Source organism: Prionailurus bengalensis, chromosome D4, assembly GCF_016509475.1.
Source record: "Prionailurus bengalensis isolate Pbe53 chromosome D4, Fcat_Pben_1.1_paternal_pri, whole genome shotgun sequence".
Lineage (NCBI taxonomy): Eukaryota > Metazoa > Chordata > Mammalia > Carnivora > Felidae > Prionailurus > Prionailurus bengalensis.
Window position 1 is genome coordinate 56984897 of NC_057359.1, and position 23954 is coordinate 57008850.

Genomic DNA, 23954 nt, shown 5'->3' on the forward strand with positions numbered 1-23954 from the left:
GTTCTAAAATTGTGATGGTTGCACAACTCTAAATATACTACAAATGATTGAATTTACACTTTAAATGGGTTAATTGTAGTGTATGTGAATTACATCTCAGTAGATGTACTACTGTAAACAAAACAAAAACCCTCTGTACTGGTTTCACATTTCATAGTAAAGCCCAAGTTCTTGTAGTAGTCCTACATAGCGGCAGTAGAAGTCTATACACCAGCTCCCTCTCTGATGCATCATGCTGCCACCTCTTTGCTTCCTTAACTCTGTTCCATCCATTGTACCTCCTATGCTCTTCCAGTTATAAGGCAGGCAAGCTCTGCCTCAAAGCCACTACATTTAGGATCTCCAGTCAGCTCTATTCCCAGGTGGCCAAACGGGCCTTCCCCTCCCCTCCATATCTAAGCTCAAATATAACATCCAGAGGCTCCCTGGAACCCTCTAATGTTACAGATTACAGCCACTTCACCAAATTCCTCACATTCCTTCCTTTCTTTAATTTCTTTCATAGCACAACTCACCAGCATGTGAAATACTAAACATCTTATTAATGGTTTGTCTCTTCCAAATAGGACTTAAACTCATTGAGGGGCACCTGGCTGGCTCAGTCGGTACAGCATGTGATTCTTGATCTCACAATTGCAAGTTCAAGCCCCATGTTAGGTGTAGAAATTACTTAAAAATAAAATCTTTAAAAATAAATTTTAAAATCTTAAAGGAAAAAATTTAAGCTCATTGAGAACAGGGAATTGTTTCTCATTACTATATCCTTAGTGCCTGGCATGTATTTGAGGTTCAACAGTCATCAAATGATACACAAATTCTAATTCAGACATATGTTAAAAAATGTCATCGCTCCACCTCCATCCCAATGGCTCCTTACTTCAGTTCAGGCCTCATCACCCTCCAGGATTGAGGCTGCCTTCTTATTGTCCTTCAGCCTCTCACCTCTCCTTCAAATACCCTGTCCACATTGCAACAGGACAGCTTTATCTAAAACACTAATATGACTACCTAAATCTTCCTAAGTCTTCATGGGAGGGCAGAAAAAACCCTTCATGGACCGCTCCCTATCCTAAAGCTAAAGTCCAAACTCTTCAGTACTCTATCTCCCTATACTGGCTCTTGCCATACAGTCACACCCCTAACATCCCACCCACCCTTCAGTCTCAGCAAACATCTCAGAATGTTCCAAATTCTCTGGAACCATGGGCCTTTGCAGATTCTAGTACCAAACCCTAGCCTGGTAAATGTGTTAATTTTTCTAGCCTGAGCTCAGTGGCATGGTTGGCAACCTTGCTGCCCACAAGCTGGCATGCTCCTCCCTGCAGGATCCCTCAACCAGAATTTTCTTCCATCTTAGCACTCAGCACTTTGTATCTCTGTGTCTTCCCTGCCAACCTGATATTCTGTGAAAGCAGGAACCACTAGGTCTAAACTGCTTGTCTAGCACTGAGCTTGACACATGGTAGACATCATGTTTTTGAATGAATGAGTGTTCACAGTCCCTGAGAAACCTTTAAACACTGAGCAGTACTATCCGGCAGAATAGCTTTCTTTCCCATAAAAAATCCCCCCAGGGGTGCCCGACTGGGTCAGTCGATAAAGCAGGCTACTTTTGATCTTGCGGTTCTGAGTTCAAGTCCCACATTAGGTGTAGAGCTTACTTTAGAAAAAAAAAAAAAAAATCCCCACAGAGGCACCCAGGTGGCTCAGTCGGTTAAGAGTCTGACTTCAGCTCAGGTCATAATCTCATGGTTCATGAGTTCGAGCCCCATGTCAGGCTCTATGCTGACAGCTAAGAGCCTGGAACCTGCTTCGGATTCTGTGTCTCCGTCTCTCTCTGCCTCTCCTCCGCTCACACTTGGTGTGTATTTCTCTCAAAAATAAATAAAACATTAAATAATAATAATAATAAATTTAAATAAATAAATAAATAATCCCCACAAATACCCGCTCAAATTTATATCCCCATAGTTAGCAAGAAGGGGGACTACACTCCCTGATAGTTCAATAGACACATGGCTTAATCCTCCACCCTATCCCAAAGCTTCTCCTGAAGACAGAAAGGATGACTTACATAAAGTTTACTCTTAGTCACGGAGGAATCAGCTCCCCAGACCTGAGAGAACTGGAGGATGGAAGTGGACATCCAAGGAAAACACTGGTGACTTTCCCAACTTCATTCCCCAATCAAAGAGGACAGTTTCTGGTTTGCCAGTGGCAAGTTTATTACATGATTAAAGTTCAAATAAAAAAATAATAACAAAATCTTGGCAGGGAAGCTAGAGCCAGAGTATGGGAATGCTGTTTCCCTGTCCCCAGCCTCCCTGGCCAAGCCCAGCTCCATTAACTCAGCTTGACTCGATCAAATTCCTCATCAAGACTTGCATCTGTGCCCTGGACATCTCTGCTGCTCCCACTGGAGACTGAATCCTGGGCCCCGGGCACTGGGGCTTTGGTGAGGGCCCCATACACACCCATGGCCTAAAAAAAGGGACAGAGAGAGCCATGAGGACACATGGCAGAAGGCATAGCCCAACCCACCAATAGCTAAAAAGAAAGTGAGGCTGGGGCTAATAAACTTATTTTTCCTTTCTATCTCTCTTGCAAGACTCAAGCTGTAGAGTCGATTCTAGGAATCGTAAAAACTATCAGAGCAGGGTTACCCTCAGGATATTGGTACAGATATATCTGCCCCCCAAAAAAGATGTCTCAAGAGTTCTCCTATCTCCAGGGGTGAGGGAGGTGTCTCATTCTTAGAAACTTATTCTCTACAGAGACTAACAGGAGGTCTAGGGCTCAGGCTACTCTGAAGGCCTCTATGGTGTCTAAGTTGTGATGGTGGTGACAGGGGTCTCAGTTTCTGGCATTGGTGTCCTGTGCTAGGTCCTCAGGGTACTCTAACCTGAGCCACCATACTGGTGACATCGCCAGGGTTGGACGGCAGCAGGATAGTGTTGGAGTCCTTGGCCAGTTTGGAGAACGCACTGACATACTGCTCAGCCACAGTCAGTGAGGCTGCTGCATCTCCATTCTGTGGCCACAGAAAAAATCAAAGATCACAGTCTTGGAGAAGGAGATGGGTGGGTGGGTGGAGGGGAGGGGAGTAAAGAGTAGTCAGGTTCCTGGAAAGAGAATCAGATCACAATACAGATCACAATACAAGAGATCATGTAATCTGGCTCAGCGGAACCCACAAAGGCAGGAACTTCTCCCAAGAGTAGATGAGAAAACCTATTCAAGTGTCAATTCTTGTCTCCCACCCCACCCAGGGGCCTCTCACATGTTGTGTCAGAGCTGCAGCCAGGATCCGAATAGCTTCAGCCTTAGCCTTGGCCTTGGCCAGAACTGCACTGGCCTCTCCTGGAAGAAAAGAGATGGAGCTTTACTCATGAAGTCAGGGTACCTCAAAGCTCCTGTCCCAGTACCAACCCTCAAAAACCCAAGCCCTCTCCTCCCTCAGCCTCTACCCTCTGCAGACCTGCTGCCTGATTTATTTGTTCAGCCTTTTCTGCCTCGGAGGCCAGGATCTGTGCCTGCTTCTTCCCCTCTGCCACGTTGATGGCTGACTCTCGGGTCCCCTCAGACTCTAGAACTGTGGCCCGTTTCCGCCTCTCTGCCTCCACCTAGAAACCCCCAATGACCCCCATCAACAAAAACCCAGAGTAAATTCTTACACAGACCTGCAATTGTACCCATCATGACAGGGAAGGGAGTCCAAGTCCCCATGAGACTGGAGCATCCTGAAGTCCTCTTCCCCGCCCCTCCCTGGCCCCCACCTGCATCTGCATGGACTCTTTCACCCGGGGTGGCACGTGGATATCCTTGATCTCATAACGGAGGCAGCGAATGCCCCAGCAATCAGCAGCCTGATTGATGGCATCCACAATGCTAGCATTCAGGGACTCCCGCTCCTGGAGAAAGAGAGGTATAAATTCCATGGCTTCGACACACTCATCAGGGATCTAAGCTGAGAAGTGCCACTGACTGATCTTGACTCCCACAAAGGACTGAGAGTGTGAGGGACGCATCTTCAAACAGTAACTCTGGCTCAGACCCCTTACCCGGAAGACTTTGTCCAGAGAGAGTTTGCCAAGCTCTGATCTCATGGTCGTCTGAGCTAGTTGTGTGACAGCATACTCAGGGTCCTCCACACCATAGCTTGCCTGAAAAGGACATGGAAAGTGTAAGAAGCTCGAATGCAGGATTTTAGCGGGAAAAGCAACTTAGGAGCCGAATAAACCAAGGAGAAGATACCTTGTATGGGTCCATGATACGTAGATAAAGGACTCCATCGATTTGCAGAGTTACATTGTCTATAGGTACAGGAGCAGGAGAGAAAAGGAGGAAAATCAGGCCTCCAATTTCCGATCAGCTCTTTCTCATGAGCTCTGCATCTCCTGCAACTACATCCTAACGGTCTCAGGGCACCCGTGTCACCCTGCACCCCTCACCGAGAGTCACAGCCGACTGCTCAGGCACGTTGATGACAATTTCCTTGAGACTCTGCACGTATCGGATCCGGTCTAACACAGGGATGAGGATGTTCAAGCCCTGGGAAGAGGAGTCATGGGTCCTCAGAAGGATGGGGGTTGTAAGGTTGAGATCCAAGCTAGGCCTGGAGTGGGTATGGAATGAACATATGGAACATTCCAAGTAAAGCAGAAAGCTGGGCGTGTCAATGGTAGGGAAGTCCAAAAAGATGGGAATACAAGGCGGGACATCTGAACAAAGGGGACAGTTAAGAGAATGGGAGCCAGCAGAGTAGCAGACAACAGGAGCTGAGGGGGTAGATAGGGGAGATACCCAAGAATGGGGCTTGTGTAATGCTAGAGCAACACCCAAAAGTGGTAACAAGGGTTCAGCAGCCTGGGCCCTGCCAGGTCTGGCCAGGGGAGCTGAAAGCCAAAAGTGGGCGCAGGCTCCAATGAGATCCCACCCCATCCGCCCATATGGTGAGGGAATTCGGCATCAGGGTGGCCCTGAGTGGGCAGAAGAGGCTCTCACAGGCTCCAGGATCCGGTGGAATCGGCCCATTCGCTCTACCACCCAGGCCTCTTGCTGCGGCACAAACAGTACCACGGTGTTTCGGGGCAATCCAGAGGAGGCGCGACGCGGAGCACGGCCAGAAGCCTGCACGGAGCCCTATCGAGAAGACGAGGATTAGCAGAGACCCCAGCCGGCGGGCCACATCGCCCTTCTCGGCGCCTGTCCAGAGAGCATCTCCTTAAACCGCGACCCTAAAGGGTCCTCGGAGAGGAACTCACGTGGGTACTGTGACCTCTGACCCTAGTTCTCTCGCCAAACTTAGAATCCTGCTCCTTCCCAGGTAAGGATCCAGGTGATCTCTGGCAGGACCCTTGGAGAAGGTTCCCTCGCACTCACCCTCAGCAAAAGGGCCCCAGTGCCCCGCGCAGCGCGCGCCAGCATTTCCCACGACCACAGGACCTCCGGAACCAACGAGACGGTGAGCAGAGAGGTCACTCTAGAAAACCGGACCTGAGCCTTTCCTCCCGTATTTCCACTCCCCCAGACGTACTTCCGGCCGTCGCCGTTCTCCCGCCCCCCCACCCCAACTTCAGCCAATCAGCTTTACTTGAACAGAAGCGTGTATCAAGTTGTTCCCTGGGATTTGTAGACCAGCTAGAGAAGGCACAAGGCTGTAACTTGTTCTGGTTCTCTTTGATCAAGCTCAAGATCCCGGACATGGTGACCATGGAGTCTATTTTCCGCGTGCAAGTGTCCCAGAAACACCTCCCACCGAGTTCTTTACCTCCACCCGAGACTCAGTTTACCCTTCTGAGCGTATAAATGGCTTCGTCACCATAGCGACCAAGGGATTGGCGCTCTTTGCCATGGTTGCCATAGTGACATTGTCAGGTAGTCCTGCTGTGTTGTACCCAGCCCTCCCACTGGGGACTGACCCCATTCCCGTTGCCATAGTGATTGGGCCTAACATTGCCTGGTGATTGGACTGAGATTTCCCCCTCCCCTCTTCTCCCCAGGCACCGTAGCCTTTTCTACCTCTTCCTAGTCAGTCTATCAGGCCTGATCCCCTTACAGAGTCCAGCACATAGCCCCTACATTCAGGCTTCTCTGGATCATGTCACTCTGCACACATCCCTGATGTCTGGCACATCTTTTAAGAGACTTGCAGAATCACCCCCATTTTACATTTCAGGGCACTTAAGTTCAGAGGTGCTAAAATCGGTAACAATAGAACTAGTTTGGGAATGTAGATCCACATTCAGAGAGTTCAGCTTTTATGGCTGAACCTTTCTCACCACCCCACCCCACCCACCCCACCCCATTATCTGAAAAGAGCAAGACCAGATCCTAAGAATCATTAGGGCCTTGCCTTAAGACCTCATGGCCTCAGACCTCAGGCCTCTCTGGGAGAAAGGGCAGAGTCTGAGCTCCAGTTAGACCCTCCATCCCCATTCCTATATTCTCCCCAACAGAAAAAGTAGGGTTTAGCTCAAGTTTCCAAACAAGAATTTATTCTTTCTTTATTGTTGTTGTTTCCTGAAAAAAAGTACCAGGTACAATTTTTTCATTTCTTTTTCTTTCTTCTTTCTTTTTCTTTTCTTTTTCTTTCTTTCTTTTTTTTTTTTTTTTTTTTTGTTCAAGTTTCAAGCAATTGCTTGTTCCCCTCAGCCAGCCCCAGGAGTCAGGACTAAGGCTGGGTCAGAGTCTGGTGTGGGGAATGGGGTAGTTGGGAAATCACATGACTGAATTTGAGGTGTGCCCCTCATCCCAGCTGAGGTAGGTGGGTCAGAGTCTAGCCAGGTGAGAGGAGGCACCCCAGTCCTTGGCCCTGACTCTGCCCCCAGAACACCTTCCTCAGTCAGGACCCCAAAGCAAGGAGACACAGGCAGGAGGAGAGGGTCAATTGGAGCCTGGAGTCTTAGATCAGGCATGGTTAACCTCTGTGTGTGTGCATGCATGCAAGCTCTCTTTCTCACACACACCACATAAATAAAAGCTTGTGTGTGTGTGCGTGTGTGCGTGGACATGTGGACACACACACACACACACACACACACACACACACAAGTTGGCTTTCAGAGAGGGGTCAGAGGGTAGGGGAAGTGAAAGGTATAGGGAAGGTATAGGGAAGGACAGGGGAAGCTGAGTCTTTGGCTAGGGACTCAGTCCTTCTAGGATAACCTCTCTGCCCTCAGCTGAGAAAGAACAGTTCTCCCCCAACCCCCACATCAGCTTCTTCAACTCCTGAGCTTGGAGCAATATCTGAGAGTGGGAAAGGATGAGGGGCAATGCCAATTATCAGGTTTGGGAGGTTACCAAGGCAATCCAATTTGAATAAATTATAAATTAAAAATAAATAAAATAATAAGTGGCCCCTGCCCAGGACAGGGAGGCAACGCTGGCATGACTTGCCTGGGAACTTTAGAGAACCTCAGGGTAGCCCCTTGTCTCCCCACTACCTAAGTTGGCCTGGGAAATCCAAGAGAGTGGGAGGCACATGGAGTACCCAGAGTAGAGCAGAGTGTGGTAAGGATCAGAGGCTTTAAACACCCAAATAATCGATTTGGGCATGAGCATGGTGAGGGCTTTAATTCAAGCCTAAAGGGTCTTTTGCCACCTTTCCACGTATTTGCTCTGTCCAGGATGGAGCAGGATGGGTAGGTACTTGGCCCACATGGGTTCAGGGCACTGGCAATCAGGGCAAAGGTGAATAACGTGGATTGTGAGGGGACTCAGTCACTGCCTGCAGTTCGTAAGGGAGCCCTGTGTCCAGTTCCAGGCTCCGGCGGGAAAAAAGCAGGCGAATGTCTCCATGCAGGCTTAAGCGGCCTGAGCGGGAGCTCCGGAACCTGGGGGACAACAGGGTGATCAAAGAAAGAATCCAGATAGTAGATAAGCCAGATAACCTGGGGTGGGGAAAATCCTTTCCCTGGGCCTCCCCAGCTGCCCCAGGGCCCTGTCCTCACCTGAGGTGCAGCAAGTAGCAGAGGAGGCGGCAGGTGGGGCTAGCATTTCCCTCCTCACCCACAGGCACCAAAAAGAGGCGATGGCGCAGGAAGGTCATGTGGGCAGCAGGCATGTCCGAGAAGTCAAAGGTCACAAGGAACATCTTCACCACAGTCTGGTTGGGGTTAAATAAGGTCTGGGGGCAGGACAGGCAAAGTTGGTAGGGCCTAGGGGCTGTTTTCCTCTCCCCACTCCCACTGTCCCTCAGGGAAAACTTACCACTTGGATGGTGCCCATCTTGGGCACGCTGTAACCCTTCCTCCCCAGGGGATTCAGGTCCACGACACCCTAGGAAGGTCATGGAGCCATCAGCTAAGATGGGGTCTAGGAGAGCTTTGAATACTCATCCATCTCCATAATCTCTCACTCTGGGCCTAGCCCTTGCCCCACACTAGAGTTCTCCCCACCAGGCTCTGAACTCTCTCCTAGGTGAGAACACCTAAAGAATCCTTCCTGCTATCCATCCCTCACCCTCCTCACAAGCTAACTTTGGGTTGAGGTCAGGTCATACCAGGAAGGGAGCCGGGGCATTTTGCTCAGAAACATCAAAGAAGGTGACAGTGACAGGCAGGGTGACATGCTGGGGGCAGTAGGATCCACTAGCTCCAATCTCTGCCGTGAAGCCCTCAATGTGGCCAGATGGTGCAAAGCGTCCTCGCAGCAATGATTCCTGGGGTTGAGATGGGGAAAGCATATTATGAGACAGATGCCAGCTATTTTCCTTACCCATCCAGGCCACACTCTACCATCTCACTTTCCCCAAGGCCCCCAATCACAGAATCCAAGGGGAACTACCTCAAAGTTGCCAAGCAGGGTACGGCTGACAGCAGGGGTCGGAACAGGGGAGGCACTGGGGGGGCTCAGCAGGCCTGGCCCCTTCCGGAGGCTTCGAAGGGAGCTCCTGGTAGGGGAGGGACACACAGTACATTGGCTTGAAGTATTCTGGTATGCTTACTCATGTCCTTGGGCTCACCCTTTGCCACCATCAAGGGCTCCTGCCCTGGGTTCCCCTACCCTGCAGTCAGAAAAAGGATTATAGACTTTTGCCCCACTTGCAGGGATAGAGCAGAGGAAGAAGCTGATCACTTACAGCTTCAGGCGACGGGCACCTTTCAGCCTCCGCCCCATGGGACTGCAGTCTGTTGGGTCCTATGGAAAGATTACAGAAAAAGATTGGGTGGAGGTCAGGCATGTTTGGAAGCAGGACCTCATTACAAGCTCTCAAAGGAACATCTGGACCCCCCTCCCCCCCCACTCCTCAGGCCTTCACCTTTTCCCACACACATATCTACTTAAGAATAGACCATCCCCTTCTCCTGGATTACCAGCACAGGCTCCTTGGGCCCAGGCAGCAGATGGCTCCAGAAGGGTGTGGCTTTGGCATCAGAACTGTTGGCAGCAGGAGGGTGGCCCAGGGTTCCTCGGCGCCTCCGAGGGGCTGGCCCCTCATCCTCAGAGCTGACATCCAGGGCTTCTCCAGCAGGAAGCAACCTTCGCTTGGTGGGGCAGGGGCCTGGAGGTCCAGGGCCAGGGGGTGTGTGCTCGGGACTGTGCCCATTGGCAGTGCTAGGGGACTCCCTAGGCCAAGGGCTACCCCCGTTGCCCACCCCAGCCACTGGGCTCTTACCCCCTATTTGTGCAAGACTGTGCAAATCAGTGTCAAATGTGTGCAGCTGGCCCAGAGGGGCTGGCCCTGGGGACTCCCCCAGGGACCCCTGTGCCCCTGGATCTGGGGAAGCCCAGTCTCTGGTGTGCAAACTATTGCAGGAAGCATTTGATGGGGGACAAGGGGGACTCTGGGCCCCTGAAGTCCAAGGTGAGGTGGAGCTACCTCCCTGTTCCACAACACAGAGGCCATGGTGACAGAAATGCTGGCTGGCCAGACCCAGTCCCAGCCCCAGTCCCTCTGGGCCTAGTAGCCCCACAGTAGATGGTTCTTCAGGGGGTAGTCCCTCTCTGGCCCCCAGCCCAGGGCCTCTCTTCAGCTCTCTGGTAACCTCAGTGGGTGGGGCCGGCCGTTTCAGGGCCCTGTGAGGCTCAGAGGCACCAGCTGGAGGGGAAAAGATGGATACCTGGTAGACCCCGGGGGATGTTGCCCCCCCTGCTGGGCTGTAGCCCATGAGCAGGCCACCCTGGAGGGCCCCCTGCCTGACTGCAGGCTGCGAAGGGCCAGCCTCTGGTTCTGAGGATGAAGACGGCTCCGCCTGCACGTGGCGCATGAAGCCCCCCCTTGGGTCAGGGGGGCCCCCCCACACAGCCTTTATGCTGGGCCTGGGCTGGGGGGCCTGGGGACATCTGTACAAGAGAAGAGAAGAAAAGGTGATCAGAAGAATCATTGGGTCTTCTCCCTTCCACCTGAGTTGCAGATCCTCCTCTGGCCTGAAGAGGTGACCTTGTGGGTTTCCTTGGGGTGAAGGTGTCCAAATCCCCAGATGGATTAATGGAGTATAGAGAACAATCCCAGAACTTCTGAGAGGATAGCATGTTTAGCTCAGGGTCCTCACTGGACCTGCTTCCCCTCCCTTTCCCCAGCACTCACCCCGATGAAGAGGCCTTAAGCCTAGCCGTGTGTTCCCTCTTCCTGACTGATGCCTTGCTCTCCTAGCTTGCAGTCTGGTCCATTCCCGCTGCACTGGCAAGGTGACTGCCACCATTCCGTGCAGCTCTTGGGCTCAGCTGGACCCTAAGGAAAGGAGAACAGACATTAAGCCAGTCTCTCTGGTGCCAGTGGCAAGACTCCTGTCCAGTTGTGGGCTATCAGAGTACCCTCCAGGATATCCTTCTCCCATATGAAAAGCTCTTCAGAAACAGAAGGTGTAGTCTTGGGATCCAGAGCCCAGAGGGCAGAGCTAGGTTACCTACGGAGTCAGAGAGAGGCAGATCTAGGTTCAGCGTAATAGAAGGTGAGAAGTTGTGGCAGGATCACCATTTATCAGGGCCATCAGCTGAGGGGCTTCTGTCCTGAGTGTGAGGGGGAATGCAATACCCCAAGATTCAAGAGAACTCCAATGGCAACTGAGAGATGGTCAGAGTAAGAATTCAGCCCTCCTAGTCAAGGTTGTATAACTCCTTCCTTAAAGTCTCTCTCCAAAGGACAAATGCTACTCCGGAGCCCTAAGGGGAGAGGTCTTGCAGAAAGTCCTACCCCAGGAGCACTCCTCACAGATACAAACCTCAGATCAGCTCAAAGGCAGCCCTTTGGCCTTAAACACATTACCCCCAGCAGTCTGTCCCTTTAACAGGAGGCAACAAATCTAATCAAGTGGAGGGGGAGTGGAGAAGGCAATGCCAGAAGGCACTTTCCAGGACCTCCCCTCCCCCTAGGCCCTGCAAGCTAGAGATAAGGCAGTGGCAGTCAGATAGCTGGAAGCAAGTAGGACTACCTCTCCACTTAGCCACATGTTCAGCACCCAAAAACCCAAACCACTGTTTTCCTGCCAGGACTAAAGACTTTCTTTATTGACTAGTCCACCCTCAGGAGCCCATACTGGGTGAGAGGAATGTCAAATTGAAGGCCATATTCCTTTATGGTAGGAAATACTGTCCCAGGATCAAGCTTCTCCTTTGGGCAGTAGCCTATGCTGCCTGCCATCCACAGTATCTTTTCCCCTTCAAAGAATGTCCCCTGTATACCTACCTAAGCCCTATCCTTCCTCCTTGGCTAGGCCAAATGCCATTCTCTCCAGAAAGCCTACTCTGTCCACCCTAGACCACATCTCTCTCCTGAGACTTCACCTAAGGCAGTGTCACTATCTACTACAACCCAGTGACAATTTTGCTTGTTCTTATAGGTAAGACATCTCCTAGACAGACCAGGGGGTTCTTAAGGATAGTTCTGTTCGCTCCTCTGCCAAACTCTAAGTACAAGGAGTAAGCACATGGCAGGACTCAAAAAAGTAGAATGCAAGCCCCAGAGACCTTGGCATCAGTCCTAGCAGTGAAGAGAAAAACTCCCAGAATTAGAGAAGTAGAGAGATTACTTGTATAGGGAGAATCAGCAATAACAGAGGTGGAAATGGGGGACAGGGAGAAAGGGAGAGATTTACACACTGGGGACTGGAAAGCTCTCCTACACCAAGTTCTTATCATTGCACCCCACATTACCTTATTTCACCAAGTTCTCATGAGAAATGGGATCCCTAGAAAATTCTGGTTCCCTGTGGTGGGTGGGGTGTCTGGAAAGGGCAGAACTCCAATGACAGCACTGTCAGAGGGTAGGTACAACTTGTATTCATCTCTACCTTCCTTTCCTCTACTCAAGCCATACAGGTTGAGGAAGGTCCTTTTCCTTAGCACCCCACCCCTGGTCATCCAAGTTGGCCTCTGGAGCCATTGCTCTGGGGAAGGCAGGTGATGACATGATGCCCTACTTGACCCCAGCATGCCTGGCATCTGCTCATTACCCCAGAGCCCTCTAAGTTCCTGACTTGTCAATGAGAAGCTCTAAGACGCACTTCCTTGCCACCCAGCCTGTCTGGCTCTAGACCATGGCTTCGAGCTGACTCATGGGGCAGGACTGTGGAAGAGGGGGGCAGGGTAGGCCAAACCTCACTCTCTGTGCAGGGGGTGGGCAGCAGCTGGCATCAAACAGCTGTGCCAGGCTATGGCTGGCAAGGACTACAGTTCCCAACATTCCCAAGGAGCAAGGCCAGCAAAAACACCAAATCCCAGAATACCATGGGTTCTGTACCTCAGACACCTGCTAGGCCTGGGAGGTGGGGTAGGTGGGTATTGGTACAGGTACAACTCCCAGACTCACTCTCCCCTTTCCTTCAGTATTAAAGGTATCTATTTCTACACTGATCTAGGAGGGTGGCAGGAAGGAGAATTCCTCTCCATGTGCTTTCTACCCTCATCCTGTTCAGAGAGAACTGCCAGCTACTCCACATTTTGTTCCTATACATGTCCATACAAACTAGCGGAGCTACTCCCATGGACCACCACTATGGGTAGGAAGGTCAACCTCTGGTCTCTAACCCACCCCTTGACTGCTGACCTAAAGCCCTCTACCCTTAATGGAGAGACCAGATGTCAGCACCTCCTCCAAACTGAGTCCAGCAGACTCACCCCTTCCGCTGGACTCCTTGTTCTGGATGATGCCCCCAACCCCTACTTAGTCTCCCAGGTCCATTCTCACCCCTCTCCTCCCCAGAGCCTGGGACAGGCCCCATTCCATACTGGAGCTTCGGAGATTTGCTCTTTCCCCCTAGCACACACTCACCCCGCTCTTAAATTGGCTCCGCCGCGGCGGCCGCTGCTCCGGGCCCTTCCGTCCCGTCCCGGTCCCTCCCCTCGAATCCCGGGTCCTCCCCGCCACGGGCCCCCAACCCAGACAAAGGGTGGCTCACGCAGAGCCCTGCTTTGCTAGGCTGTTCTCTGTTCAGCTTCGTGTGCAACACTAGCGGGACCTGGCGCCCGCAGCCCCCCAGCCGCTGCCGCACCCCTCCCCGCGACTGTCCCTCCCCGTGGCCGCCCCGGCTCAGTGCTGTCGACTCCGCTGCCCCTCTGACTCACAGGCCATTTCCTACCAGCTGATGGGGCCGCCCGCCCCGCCCAGCGCCCCAACACCCCCGCCGCGGCGGCCGTGGCCGCCACGCCCCCCTAAGACCACGCCCTCCGCGGGCAGCGACCATATTCATTGGCCCATAGGAGTCCAGCCTCTCCACGACCTCAAGTGTGAGGCACGCCCCCTCCAAGAGACACACGCCCATTGGTCCACAAGGGGGCAGGCCTACCCGTGTCGCCCCGCCCATCTCTTTAACCCCTCAATTGCAGGGATCCAAAGGATCTCCCAGCCCTGCCAATTTAACCCTTTCAAAGGTGTAGGCCTCCCACTGCTCACCTCCGCCCTTCCTTTTCCGAAGGTGTTTAATAGGACGCCCTAGGGCTTTCAAAGACAAAGTTCCACAATCTCCAAAATCAGCCTGCTCTTCCCTCACCAGACCCCAAATATCCCCACTCTCATTCATCTCTCCCTTTCTTGCAAACCTGAGCTTCAAACACCAGAGTACTGCTCAAGTCTAGAAAGCTTCCTTTATGCCAGAGCAGATGAAAAAGTTCTGAAGTGGGATCTTATCTCCTTCCATTGAGAAATGGTATTCTTCCTTCTCTTACTTTTTATTAATTTTCTTTTGCCTTCGTTAGAGGGGCCTCAAGAATTCCTGAGATAGGGATACATTTTAATTCAGGGACCTAAACATCCTTTTTTGTGTCTCTGAACTACCATTCTGAGATCAGGCTGCTTCATTCCTTCTACAGTATTCTTTCTATTCATAGGAGACGGAGCACCCAGGGGAAGTGGGATAGAAAGGCTTCTGCCATGAGTGGGGGGATGTGCCCAACTCTTGTGATGGAGCTCCCTCCCATGACTCACAGCTCCCTCGAAACTCCCCACCCTCCCCCTGAGTCACTGGGCTCTAGGCTGGGCCCAGAAACAGCCAAACTAAGTGGCAGCAGAACCAGCATTCCTAATTCTTTAAATGACCTATTCTTTAAATGACCAGGATGGAAACCTCTATAAGGAGTAAGCATTAAAAGATGCTCTTTACAGGGGCTGCTTTAGGGGTAAGCTAAGAAAATAGGTACCTTTTCCTCCGAACTTGTTGACAAGTTAGTTTCCAAACTTAGGAAGCTTTTTCTGTCAGTCTTCCACAGAAGCAAGGAAATACCAGAGTCAAAAGAGGGAAGACTCAAACCAAAGCCTGGAGAATTGGCATAGGCTAGGGCAGGTTGCCAATTATGCCTCTAGAAGGGGAGTCCATTCTTCCATAGTTCAGAGGCTACAGAAGGCCCAAGGTCCTTGTTTCTACCTTGCCTGTGCTGTAGGCCCCAAGGGCCCTGAGGTTGTCACTGGATAGTAAAAAAAAAAAAAAAAGCCTCCCCTTTCCCTACTTCCTCCTTGTGCACTAGATTCAGGAAGGACAAGTAAGAGGGGCGCTTGGGTGGCTCAATCTGTTGAGTGGGCTCTGTGCTAACAGCTCAGAGCCTGGAACCTGCTTTGGATTCTGTGTCTCCCTCTTTCTCTGCCCTTCTGCCATTCATGCTCTCTCTCTCTCTCTCTCTCTCTCAAAAATAAATAAACATAAAGAAAAATTAAAAAAAAAAAAAGGAAGGACAAGTAAGTAACCCTTCCTCTAGGCTCCCTTCTTCTCACCTCAGACCAGAGAGAAAAACCTTGAAAAAGAATCCATTTCCATTTGCCATGGACTGATTTATTTGTTGGTTCCCTAATGCTAAGGAATAGGATTCAGGAAATTTTCAAAATTCTGAACAAAATTGCAAAAAGCAAGAGCTTACTTCCTTTAGTAAAAACTTACTAGGAAGACAAATAGACACAGAACACTACAGGAAAGTGATAGTCCCTTGATGACCCCAGAGAACAGGCAGTAAGTTCTGTCTTACTGCCACTAACATAGACCCAGGCCTCAGTTACCTGCAAAGGGCAGGGGGCAGTAGCTCAGTGGGAAGGATCAAAGATGTTCTAGGCCTCCGTGTGCCCTAGGAAAGCAGCATGGTACAATCAAGAGGCCTTATCTAGCTGCTGTCCTTTATTTTTTTCATAGCAGTTATCACAAGATGCCCCCCCCCCCCCACATGCATTTCTTTCTCCTCGTTAGAATGGAAGCTATAGGAGAGCAGCAATGTTGTTTTGTTCATGCTGGTATTCCCAGAATCAACCTCAGTGCCTGGCACATAATAGCTGCTCAATAAACGTTGGCTGAAAGAAATGATGAGCCCTGGGCTGAGGGAACAGCAAACAGAAGACATAGGTCCTAATACCTGCTCTTTCACTGTGAGACCAGAGAAAGTCAGTGTCTTTGGCTGTAAATTTTCAACCCTGTAAGATTAGAGGTTTGTATAAACTATAGTTGAGGGCTTCTGCAACTCTGGCCTTATACTGCTATGATTCTAATGGCTATTGTTCACTCAAATCCATTTTCAGAGGATGGACAGAAGTTTCTGAATGCTCTCCTGCTTGTATTGAAGCAGAGAAGCTATATACTCCAGCCTCAGCACAGCAAACTGATGCCCTTTCTCTTTACGCCCCACCCACTCATACAAATGCCTCAGTCCTTAGGAAGCTGGAGTGTTTGCCCTAGGCCCGCCTCTCTGAGAGACAATCTGGGAAGCTGTGTTGCCATAGCAATCAGCTCCTCCTCAAAAGGCTTCAGCCTGCCCTCCCTTACCCCACCCTACCCTACGGCTTTGTCTGGCCTCAGCACCCCCTCCCTCCCCAGCCAGTCTCTCAGCTAGGAGGAGGGTTGGCTTGGGGCCCCTTTCAGTAACACTGTCATACTCATCCAGCCACTGTGTGGAAGGCAGGCCTTTTTTCCAGTCTCTCAACTAGCCCAGGGACAAATAGAACTTTGGCACTATATCAAGTCCCCTCAGGGAACCTGAGGAACTCCCAAGAGGATTAGACCCTAGTATCAGTTCTGACCATCAGCCTCCCAGCCGGGAGTGTGGGGAGCTATTCTCTCTTCCTCTTCCAGCTGAGGCTGGAACCTCATATCCCTTCTGGAGTTCAGCCTGCAATAGTAGTTCACCTCTCAAAACAAACATCAAAGACTCAATAATTTCCACCTTTCCCACAGAAGCCGATTTTTGAGGGTTCTAGGGTTCCCCACCCAGGAGAAGGAAAAGGGTGGGGAAAATAACTTTGTGGCCAGTGGTAAAAATGTAGCTGCCAGTCACTTGTGGGGGCTGTTGTTGGGAGAGATCTTGGCAGTAGTGGGATGAGGTCTGGGCCTTGCAGCTGGTTACTAGGTCCTGTGGCCATTGAGCACAAAGCTCCTAGACGGGCAAGTCCCAGGCCAGGCCCCAGGGCGAGGAAGGAAGTGGGAAATGAGCACACCCAGAGCAGAGGGCAGGGCAAAGTGGGGGAGGGGGAAGACAGGGACGAAGGCAGCCTTCTGGGAGGAACAGGAACTAGAGTGGGGGTTAACAGGAACACCAGCTAGGGGAAGAAACTCCAGTCTCAGCCAGCCAGATCCAAAGCAGACTGAGGAGACAGTCACAGAAGACCTAGCAGCAAGTGGGGCCTGGATCCTCCCTAAGAGTGCTCAGGCCTGAAGGTGTAATTAGGAGCCAAGGAGCCAGGAGCACTATGGACTGGTTTCTTCATCCCACTAATCCCATCATGACATTCCTAGAACACAGTACACAAACCTCTTCCTGGAGTCTCTACAAAGCCAGGAGACTTTCCCAAAGCACTAGGGGTTCTTCCCCCCTCATTTGGGGCCTACAGCCTCTTTCCCTCACATAGTGCCCATTCTCTGCACAGTCCCTCTGTCTCTCCCACACTCTGGACCACCAGCTCTTCATCATACAGCACCTGCTTTCCCCAAAGCACTTCACATCCCCTCCCCCTCAAGCATAGCCAGGCTCCAACCCTCCACATCAGACAGACTTGCCCTCTCACACTGTACCTCCAACCTCCACAAAGCACTCCCTTACAAGGGACCCTGGAGAATGCACCTGCTTACCCACACGGTGAGCCCCCAAGTCCTCCCCCAACTCTGTCTTCCTCCCCCGCAGCAGTCCTCATATTCTCTCCTTCCTTAACGTGGCCCCCACCTCATGTTTGCCCAAGCGCACCCCCATTCTTGTCCCTTCTTCCACGCGCACCCCACCCCACACCTGTAGTTCCGTGAGTCCCGTTGCACCTGAGGAGGTAGTGGGGTTGAGGCAGTTAGAGAGAGGCCCTAGCTGCAGCCTCGGCCTACAAACCTCACCCCTTCTGCCCGAGCCCCGCCCCCGCAACGCCCAGGCCCACCCCCTCCCTTGTCCCACCTCCCACCTTCTCGGGGCCCAGCCCCTTTCCTAGTTTCTTTAATTCCTCTGGCTCCTCCCCTGTAACACAGGCCCCGCCCCTCTCTAGCTCCGCCCCTTCTAGCCTTGTCTGCGTCTTCCCAGAACATCCGCCTGTCCCTAGCCCCTTCCTTGGTCCCCACCCCCTTGTGGTCTCTCCGCCTTTCGCTAGGATCCGCCCTCTCTCGGATTCCAGCTTGGCAGAACCCAGGCCAGGCCCTTTTCCACCGCGAGCCCCAGTCGGTCTCAGGGACTCTCCTACCCCCGCCCCTTCTCCCTCTCGCCTCACCCGGGCGCCGGCGCTCCTGCCGGATCCGCTGGCTCTGATTGGCGGCGACGGCCCCAATGGATGGCGGAGGAGACAAAGTGATGGCTGCAGGTCGCCTGAGGTCCCACCCCGGCCACGTGCGGCTTCTGTGATGACAGGTCTAGAGGGGCGGGGCCTTGGCCTGGGTGCCGGCCTAGACTGACCGGATCGGGCGGGGGGGGGGGGGTTGGGGAGTCGGAGCTGGCATCAAAGCGCTAGCCTGAGGGCACTGAGCCTGAGACTCGGGCTCTCCCCAAGCTTTCGCGCTGGTGTGAGCTGCCCGCGGAACTTGAGCCTTTTTGTGGTGACGTCTGGGTTCGCGCGCACATTTGCCCTAATGGGGGAGGTCTGGGGGTTTGCAAGATAGTGCAAGGAGTCCCAGGGGTCGGTGAAGATGAGAGAATCTGGTTGGTGGGATCTCAAGTCTGTGGGATTGAGCAAGTGTTTGCAGCCTACTCTGTGCGGGAGAATCTGAGTTCTAGGAGGTGTGCAGTAATAGCCAGCCAGATCTGTATCTGTGGAGGTGAGTCAGCAAGGAATTCTGTGAATTTTAGGAGACTAAATGTTAATACGGAGTTAGAAGAACCTTCAGTCGCCGGAGAGAAGTAGGGTCTCTACTTTATACAAGTGTCAAGTGAACTATCTGATAGTTAAATATGTTCTGTAATTTGATTAGCGCTTGAGACTTCTCTCTGATTTACTAATTGCTGAGATACAGCAGTGGGGCGGGGGTTGGGGGGGAGGGGAGAGGGTGTGTGTCAACTCTTTCCAGCTACCTGTAGATGGCAGCACAGGACCCTTGCAGAACTGAAGGGCCCTCCGCCCAGGGCCTATCCGGCCTCTCTGAGGAGCTGGCTGTATAGATTGTGGGTTGAACCTGATAAGATTCTCTGAAAATCACAGTCTTTAGGTTTTTGTGACTTTTTTCCCGTGAGTAGTGAATTTAAGCTGACTTACTGAACACCAGTGGTACGCAAAGAAGAAGAAGAAAAAAAAGCTTTTTTCTTTATTCTCAAGGAACTTGTTAAGGTCGTTATACAAATACCTAGAAAGAGTAAGTTGGAAGGGTTTGGGTAGTAGAAGTTGGTAGTAAGTTGGAAGTGGATTTGGGTGGTGGAAAAAGCATAGGGTTTGTAGTCATTTGTGTTGGCCTCTGAATTTTGGGTATTGGGTATTTACTAGGTGTATGAATTTGGCTAAATTACTTGACTTAAAAAAATAAATTTTATTTTAGAGCAATTTTAGATGTACAGAAAACTTATGAAGATAATACAATTTCCATATACCCCTCTCCATATACAGTTTCCGTATAATAATGTTAAATTTATTAACATTTAAAATATTTTTTTTCAACGTTTTTTTAAATTTATTTTTGGGACAGAGAGAGACAGAGCATGAACGGGGGAGGGGCAGAGAGAGAGGGAGACACAGAATCGGAAACAGGCTCCAGGCTCTGAGCCATCAGCCCAGAGCCTGACGCGGGGCTCGAACTCCCAGACCGCGAGATCGTGACCTGGCTGAAGTCGGACGCTTAACCGACTGCGCCACCCAGGCGCCCCAAATTTATTAACATTTAAATTAGCATGGTTCCTCTATTAAAATTAATAACTGATATTGATACATTATCATTAACTAAAGTCCATATCTTATTCAGATTTCCTTAGTTTTTACCTTATGCTTTTTTTCTGTTTTAGGATCTCATCCAGCATGGCACATTGCATTAGTTCTCTTGTCTCCTCAAGCTTCTCTTGGCTGTGACATTTTCTCAGACTTCCTTGTTTTTGATGACCTTGATAGTTTTACCCTCAGGTATTTTTTTTTTAATTTTTTTTTTCAACGTTTTTATTTATTTTTGGGACAGAGAGAGACAGAGCATGAACAGGGGAGGGGCAGAGAGAGAGGGAGACACAGAATCGGAAACAGGCTCCAGGCTCTGAGCCATCAGCCCAGAGCCTGACGCCGGGCTCAAACTCATGGACCGCGAGATCGTGACCTGGCTAAAGTCGGACGCTTAACCGACTGCGCCACCCAGGCGCCCCTACCCTCAGGTATTTTATAGAATGTCTTTCAGTTGGGATTTGTCTGATGTTTTTATGATTCTAGGTTTTCGGGAGGAAGACTCCTGAGATAGTTTCATTACATCATATCAATCTATGCGTGTGTATGTGGTATGTTTACATACACAATATTGGCATTATACTGTATATTCATATTACAAGTTTTTATTTTATTTCATTATTTTATTTTATTTTTTATTATTTTTTAATGTTTATGTATTTATTTTGAGAGAGAGATATTTATTTATTTTGAGAGAAAGATAGAGTGCGAGTAAGGGAGGGGCAGAGAGAGAGACACACACAATCTGAAGCAGGCTCCAGGCTCTGATCTGTCAGCACAGAGCCCGACATGGGGCTCAAACTCCTGAACTGCGAGATCATGACCTGAACCAAAGTCAGACACTTAACACCCAGGAGCCCCTATTTTATTTTATTAAAAAAAATACATTTTATTTACTTTTTGGGAGAGGGCAAATGGGGGAGGGTCAGGGAGGGGGGACAGAAGATCTGAAGCAGGCTCTGTGCTGACAGTAATCAACCCGGCTGGTGTGGGGCTCAAAGTCAAACTGGGAAATCATGACTTGAGCTGAAGTCAGAGGCTCAACCCACTGAGCCACCCAGGTTCCCCACAAGTTTTTATTTTAAATCAATGATTCCTAAACATTCTGGGAGAATTCTATAAGATTAAAAAAAATTTCTTTATGAGGAGTGCCTGGCTGGCTCAGTTGGCAGAGCATGTGACTCTTGATCTCAGGGTTATGAGTTGGAGTTCCATGTTGGCTATAGAGCTTACATTTAAAAAAAAAAAAAAAATTAAGGGGCAGTTGGTTAAGCTTCTGACTTCAGCTCAGGTCATGATCTCAGGGTTCATGGGATTGACCCCTGCTTGGGATTCTCTCTGTCCCTTTCTTCCCTCGACCCCTCCCCCACTCACACTTTCTCTTTCTCTCAAGCTAAATAAATAAACTTTAAAAAATTAAAATCAAAGAAAAATAAAAAATAAAACTGTCTTTATGAAATATTTTAGGCATACAGAAAGTTATAAAGAATACTATGTCAAATATCCACATTCTTCTCACACAGCTCTATCAAATTCCAATATTCCACCACATTTGCTTCAAATTCTCTTAAGGAAATTAATATTTCAGATAGGTTGGGCTTTTATATACTCCTTCCTAATCTCATTCCATTCTCCCCCTTGCTCTTCATCTTCTCTCCTTAGAGTTTGCCACTATTCCAAATTGGTATTAATTTTTCCTCTTCATTAAAAAAATAAATTTATTGACTAATATACATGTATTTCTATTGGATATATACCTAGGAGTGTAACTGCTGAGTAATAGGGCAGGTATGTGTTTAGCTTCAGTAGATATTGCCAATATTTTTCCTAAAGAGATTATAACGGTTCACATTCCTCCAACAATATATGAGAAGTCTAGTTTCTTCACTTCCTTGACAACTCTTGACATTGTCAGTCTTTCTAGTTTCAGTTATTCTAGTATATATGTAGTGGTATTTCACTGTGGCCATAGTTAGCATTTCCCTGATATCCAGTAAAGTAGGACACCTTTTCATATGTCTATTGGTTATCTTTTCTGACTTGCCTGGTCAGGTCCTTGGCCTGTTTTTTTACATGGTTCTCTGTATTTTTTCTATTTGTATGAGCTCTTTATATATTTTGGATAGGATTCTTTTGTTAGAAAGAATTATCTGTAGCTTACTTTTTTGTTTTCTTAGTGGTGTTTTTCAATGAACTAAAGTTCTTCACTTTAATATAGTCCAATTTATTTTACTGTTTGTGTATAATGTGTTTTATGCCTGTTTAAGAAGCATTTGCCTATCCCAAGGTAATGAATATATTCTCTTATGTCATTGTCTAGAAACTCTATTATTTTATTTTTTATAAGTCATCTGCAATAGATTTTGTGTATGGTGTGAGGTAAGAGTCAATATTCATTTTTTTCCTATATGGTTATCCCGCACTTTTTGTTGAAAACATTGTCAGAGTACAAATTCCAAAAAGTTAAAAGCAAGATTCTTATAAGAATATAGAATGAAAAACATGCCAAAGATTTATTTAACTTATTAATGACGGAATAAGCAGTATGGTAAAGCATGTTTAATGAGCATTTAAGGAAATTAGGTATTATATTAGAGCTCTGGTGAGGGGTGAGATACACACACACACACACACACACACACACACACACAGGGATAGAGATAGAGAGATTTTACTATAAGGAACTGGCTCACAGGATTATGGAGGCTAATAAGTCCCAAGATCTTTAGCCAGCAAACTGGAGACCCAGAAGAGGTGATGGTGTAGTTCCAGTCCCAGTTCAAAGGCGTGAGAACCAAAAAGCTGACAATGAAATTCCAGTCTGAAAGCCAGCAGGCTCAACACACAGGAAGAGCTATTGTTTCAGTTTGAGTCTAAAATCAGGAAAAAGGACCAATGTCACAGTTCAAAGAACTGATCAGGGAGAAATTTTCTCTCACTTTCTTGAAGCTTTTATTTTTAAGTAATCTCTACAACTGCTACGGGGCTCAAACTCACAACCCTGAAATCAAGAGTTGCATGCTGACATCTTACAGGTGCAGAGATTATGACTTTGGTAGATGAGACTAACATGTTTGAAAGTGTAGGAAGAATGTTTATTCTTCATTCCAAGGAGGTAATTAACAATCAACTGTTAGAGAAACAGAGAATAGCAGAAGAAACAAATTAAAGAATTGAAACAGAAAAAATCCTACATGGAGTGGAGTGTGAAAGAAGCTGAGGACAACATCTGGAAGATGCTGATGGCATGAAGGGCACAGCAGGAAGCCTCTAGCAGAAGCCTCCTTCCCCCTCCCTTTTCTGGCAAGGGCAGAGGGACCCGTGTGGGGATACATCCTCACTTCTGCCCTGATGTACTTTTTATTTGGATGATCTGGTAACACAATGTTTTCTGCGTCACCCTGGTCCCCTTTCAGATCCCAACTCTGTATTTTTTATCCTAGTTCTGCCTGAGACCCCTGCCCAGGACACTCTTCTACCCTGGGGGTGAATCACAAACTCCCAGGAGAGAGAAAATGGGAGCCAGGACAGATAGGAGAGCTCTGCTCAAGCCTACTGCCAAGTTATGCTGGTTAGAGCAATAAAGGGCATTTGTTCCCCTCCCCACCAAAAAAAGAAAGTCCCATGCTGTATGGACTGAGCCAGCCAGGTATCCCGAGAAATTTTCTCTTGTTCAGTCCTATTGTTCTATTCAGGCCTTCAGCTGATTGGATGAGGTCCACCCACATTAGGAAGAGAATGTTATAGTGACATTGTTAAATGGGGTGCCTGTCTGGCTCAGTTGGTTGAGCATGTGACTCTTGATCTTAGGATGGTGAGTTCAAGCCCCACACTGGATACAGAGCCTACTTAAAAAAAAAAGTAAGAAAGAATAACATTGTTAAGTTGATTGTGTCTACAGGATAATAACACCATAACCTTTTCTTTTTTTTCTAAGTTTATTTATTTATGTATTTATTTTAGTCATCTCTACATTCAACATGGGGCTTGAACTCATGACCCTGAGATCAAGAGTCACATGCTCTTCCAACTGAACCAGCCAGGTGCCCTCATAACCTTTTCTACTAAATCCTTTGCATCATTACCAGACCAAAATCTATAAGTTAACATGTGACTTCACAGAGTTTTATCCTTTAATCAATAATAGATAATGAGTTAAGCACAAGTATATTGCCTTGATAGTTCATCTTTGGCTAGCCTTGCCGCCTTTTCTTTGCAGCATTTCCAA

The 23954-nt window shown here is 49.1% G+C and overlaps 3 protein-coding genes across 10 annotated transcripts in view; 1 reads left to right on the forward strand and 2 right to left on the reverse strand.

Moving 5' to 3' along the window:
• Window positions 1–2204: 2204 nt before the first annotated feature.
• STOML2 (stomatin like 2) lies at window positions 2205–5518 on the reverse strand. Its single transcript, XM_043565483.1, has 10 exons — window positions 5383–5518; window positions 5005–5142; window positions 4452–4551; window positions 4255–4313; window positions 4062–4163; window positions 3777–3911; window positions 3479–3623; window positions 3281–3360; window positions 2903–3031; window positions 2205–2481 (listed from the first exon to the last, which is right to left on the reverse strand). The coding sequence occupies exons 1-10, from the start codon at window positions 5425–5427 to the stop codon at window positions 2344–2346; spliced, it is 1071 nt and encodes a 356-aa protein (XP_043421418.1). The 5' UTR covers window positions 5428–5518; the 3' UTR covers window positions 2205–2343.
• Window positions 5519–7544: 2026 nt separating this feature from the next.
• FAM214B (family with sequence similarity 214 member B) lies at window positions 7545–18199 on the reverse strand. Of its 6 annotated transcripts, none has more exons than XM_043565505.1 (9): window positions 18092–18199; window positions 10532–10675; window positions 9318–10287; window positions 9083–9141; window positions 8788–8893; window positions 8504–8662; window positions 8212–8280; window positions 7953–8128; window positions 7545–7835 (listed from the first exon to the last, which is right to left on the reverse strand). In XM_043565505.1, exons 3-9 carry the CDS (start codon window positions 10209–10211, stop codon window positions 7682–7684), a joined length of 1617 nt encoding a protein of 538 aa, XP_043421440.1. In that variant the 5' UTR covers window positions 10212–10287; window positions 10532–10675; window positions 18092–18199; the 3' UTR covers window positions 7545–7681. The 6 variants fall into 6 exon arrangements, with proteins under 6 accessions (XP_043421440.1, XP_043421439.1, XP_043421443.1 ...); XM_043565504.1 differs by lacking the exon at window positions 18092–18199 and adding an exon at window positions 17632–17739; XM_043565508.1 differs by lacking the exon at window positions 18092–18199 and adding an exon at window positions 13507–13556.
• Window positions 18126–23954, forward strand: part of UNC13B (unc-13 homolog B) — a 259488-nt gene continuing 253659 nt past the window's right edge. For all 3 annotated transcript variants that reach the window (XM_043565489.1, XM_043565501.1, XM_043565502.1), the window contains exon 1: window positions 18126–18228. In XM_043565489.1, the coding sequence (XP_043421424.1) occupies window positions 18222–18228 (7 nt within the window). In that variant the 5' untranslated portion in view covers window positions 18126–18221. The remainder of the gene's footprint in view (window positions 18229–23954) is intronic.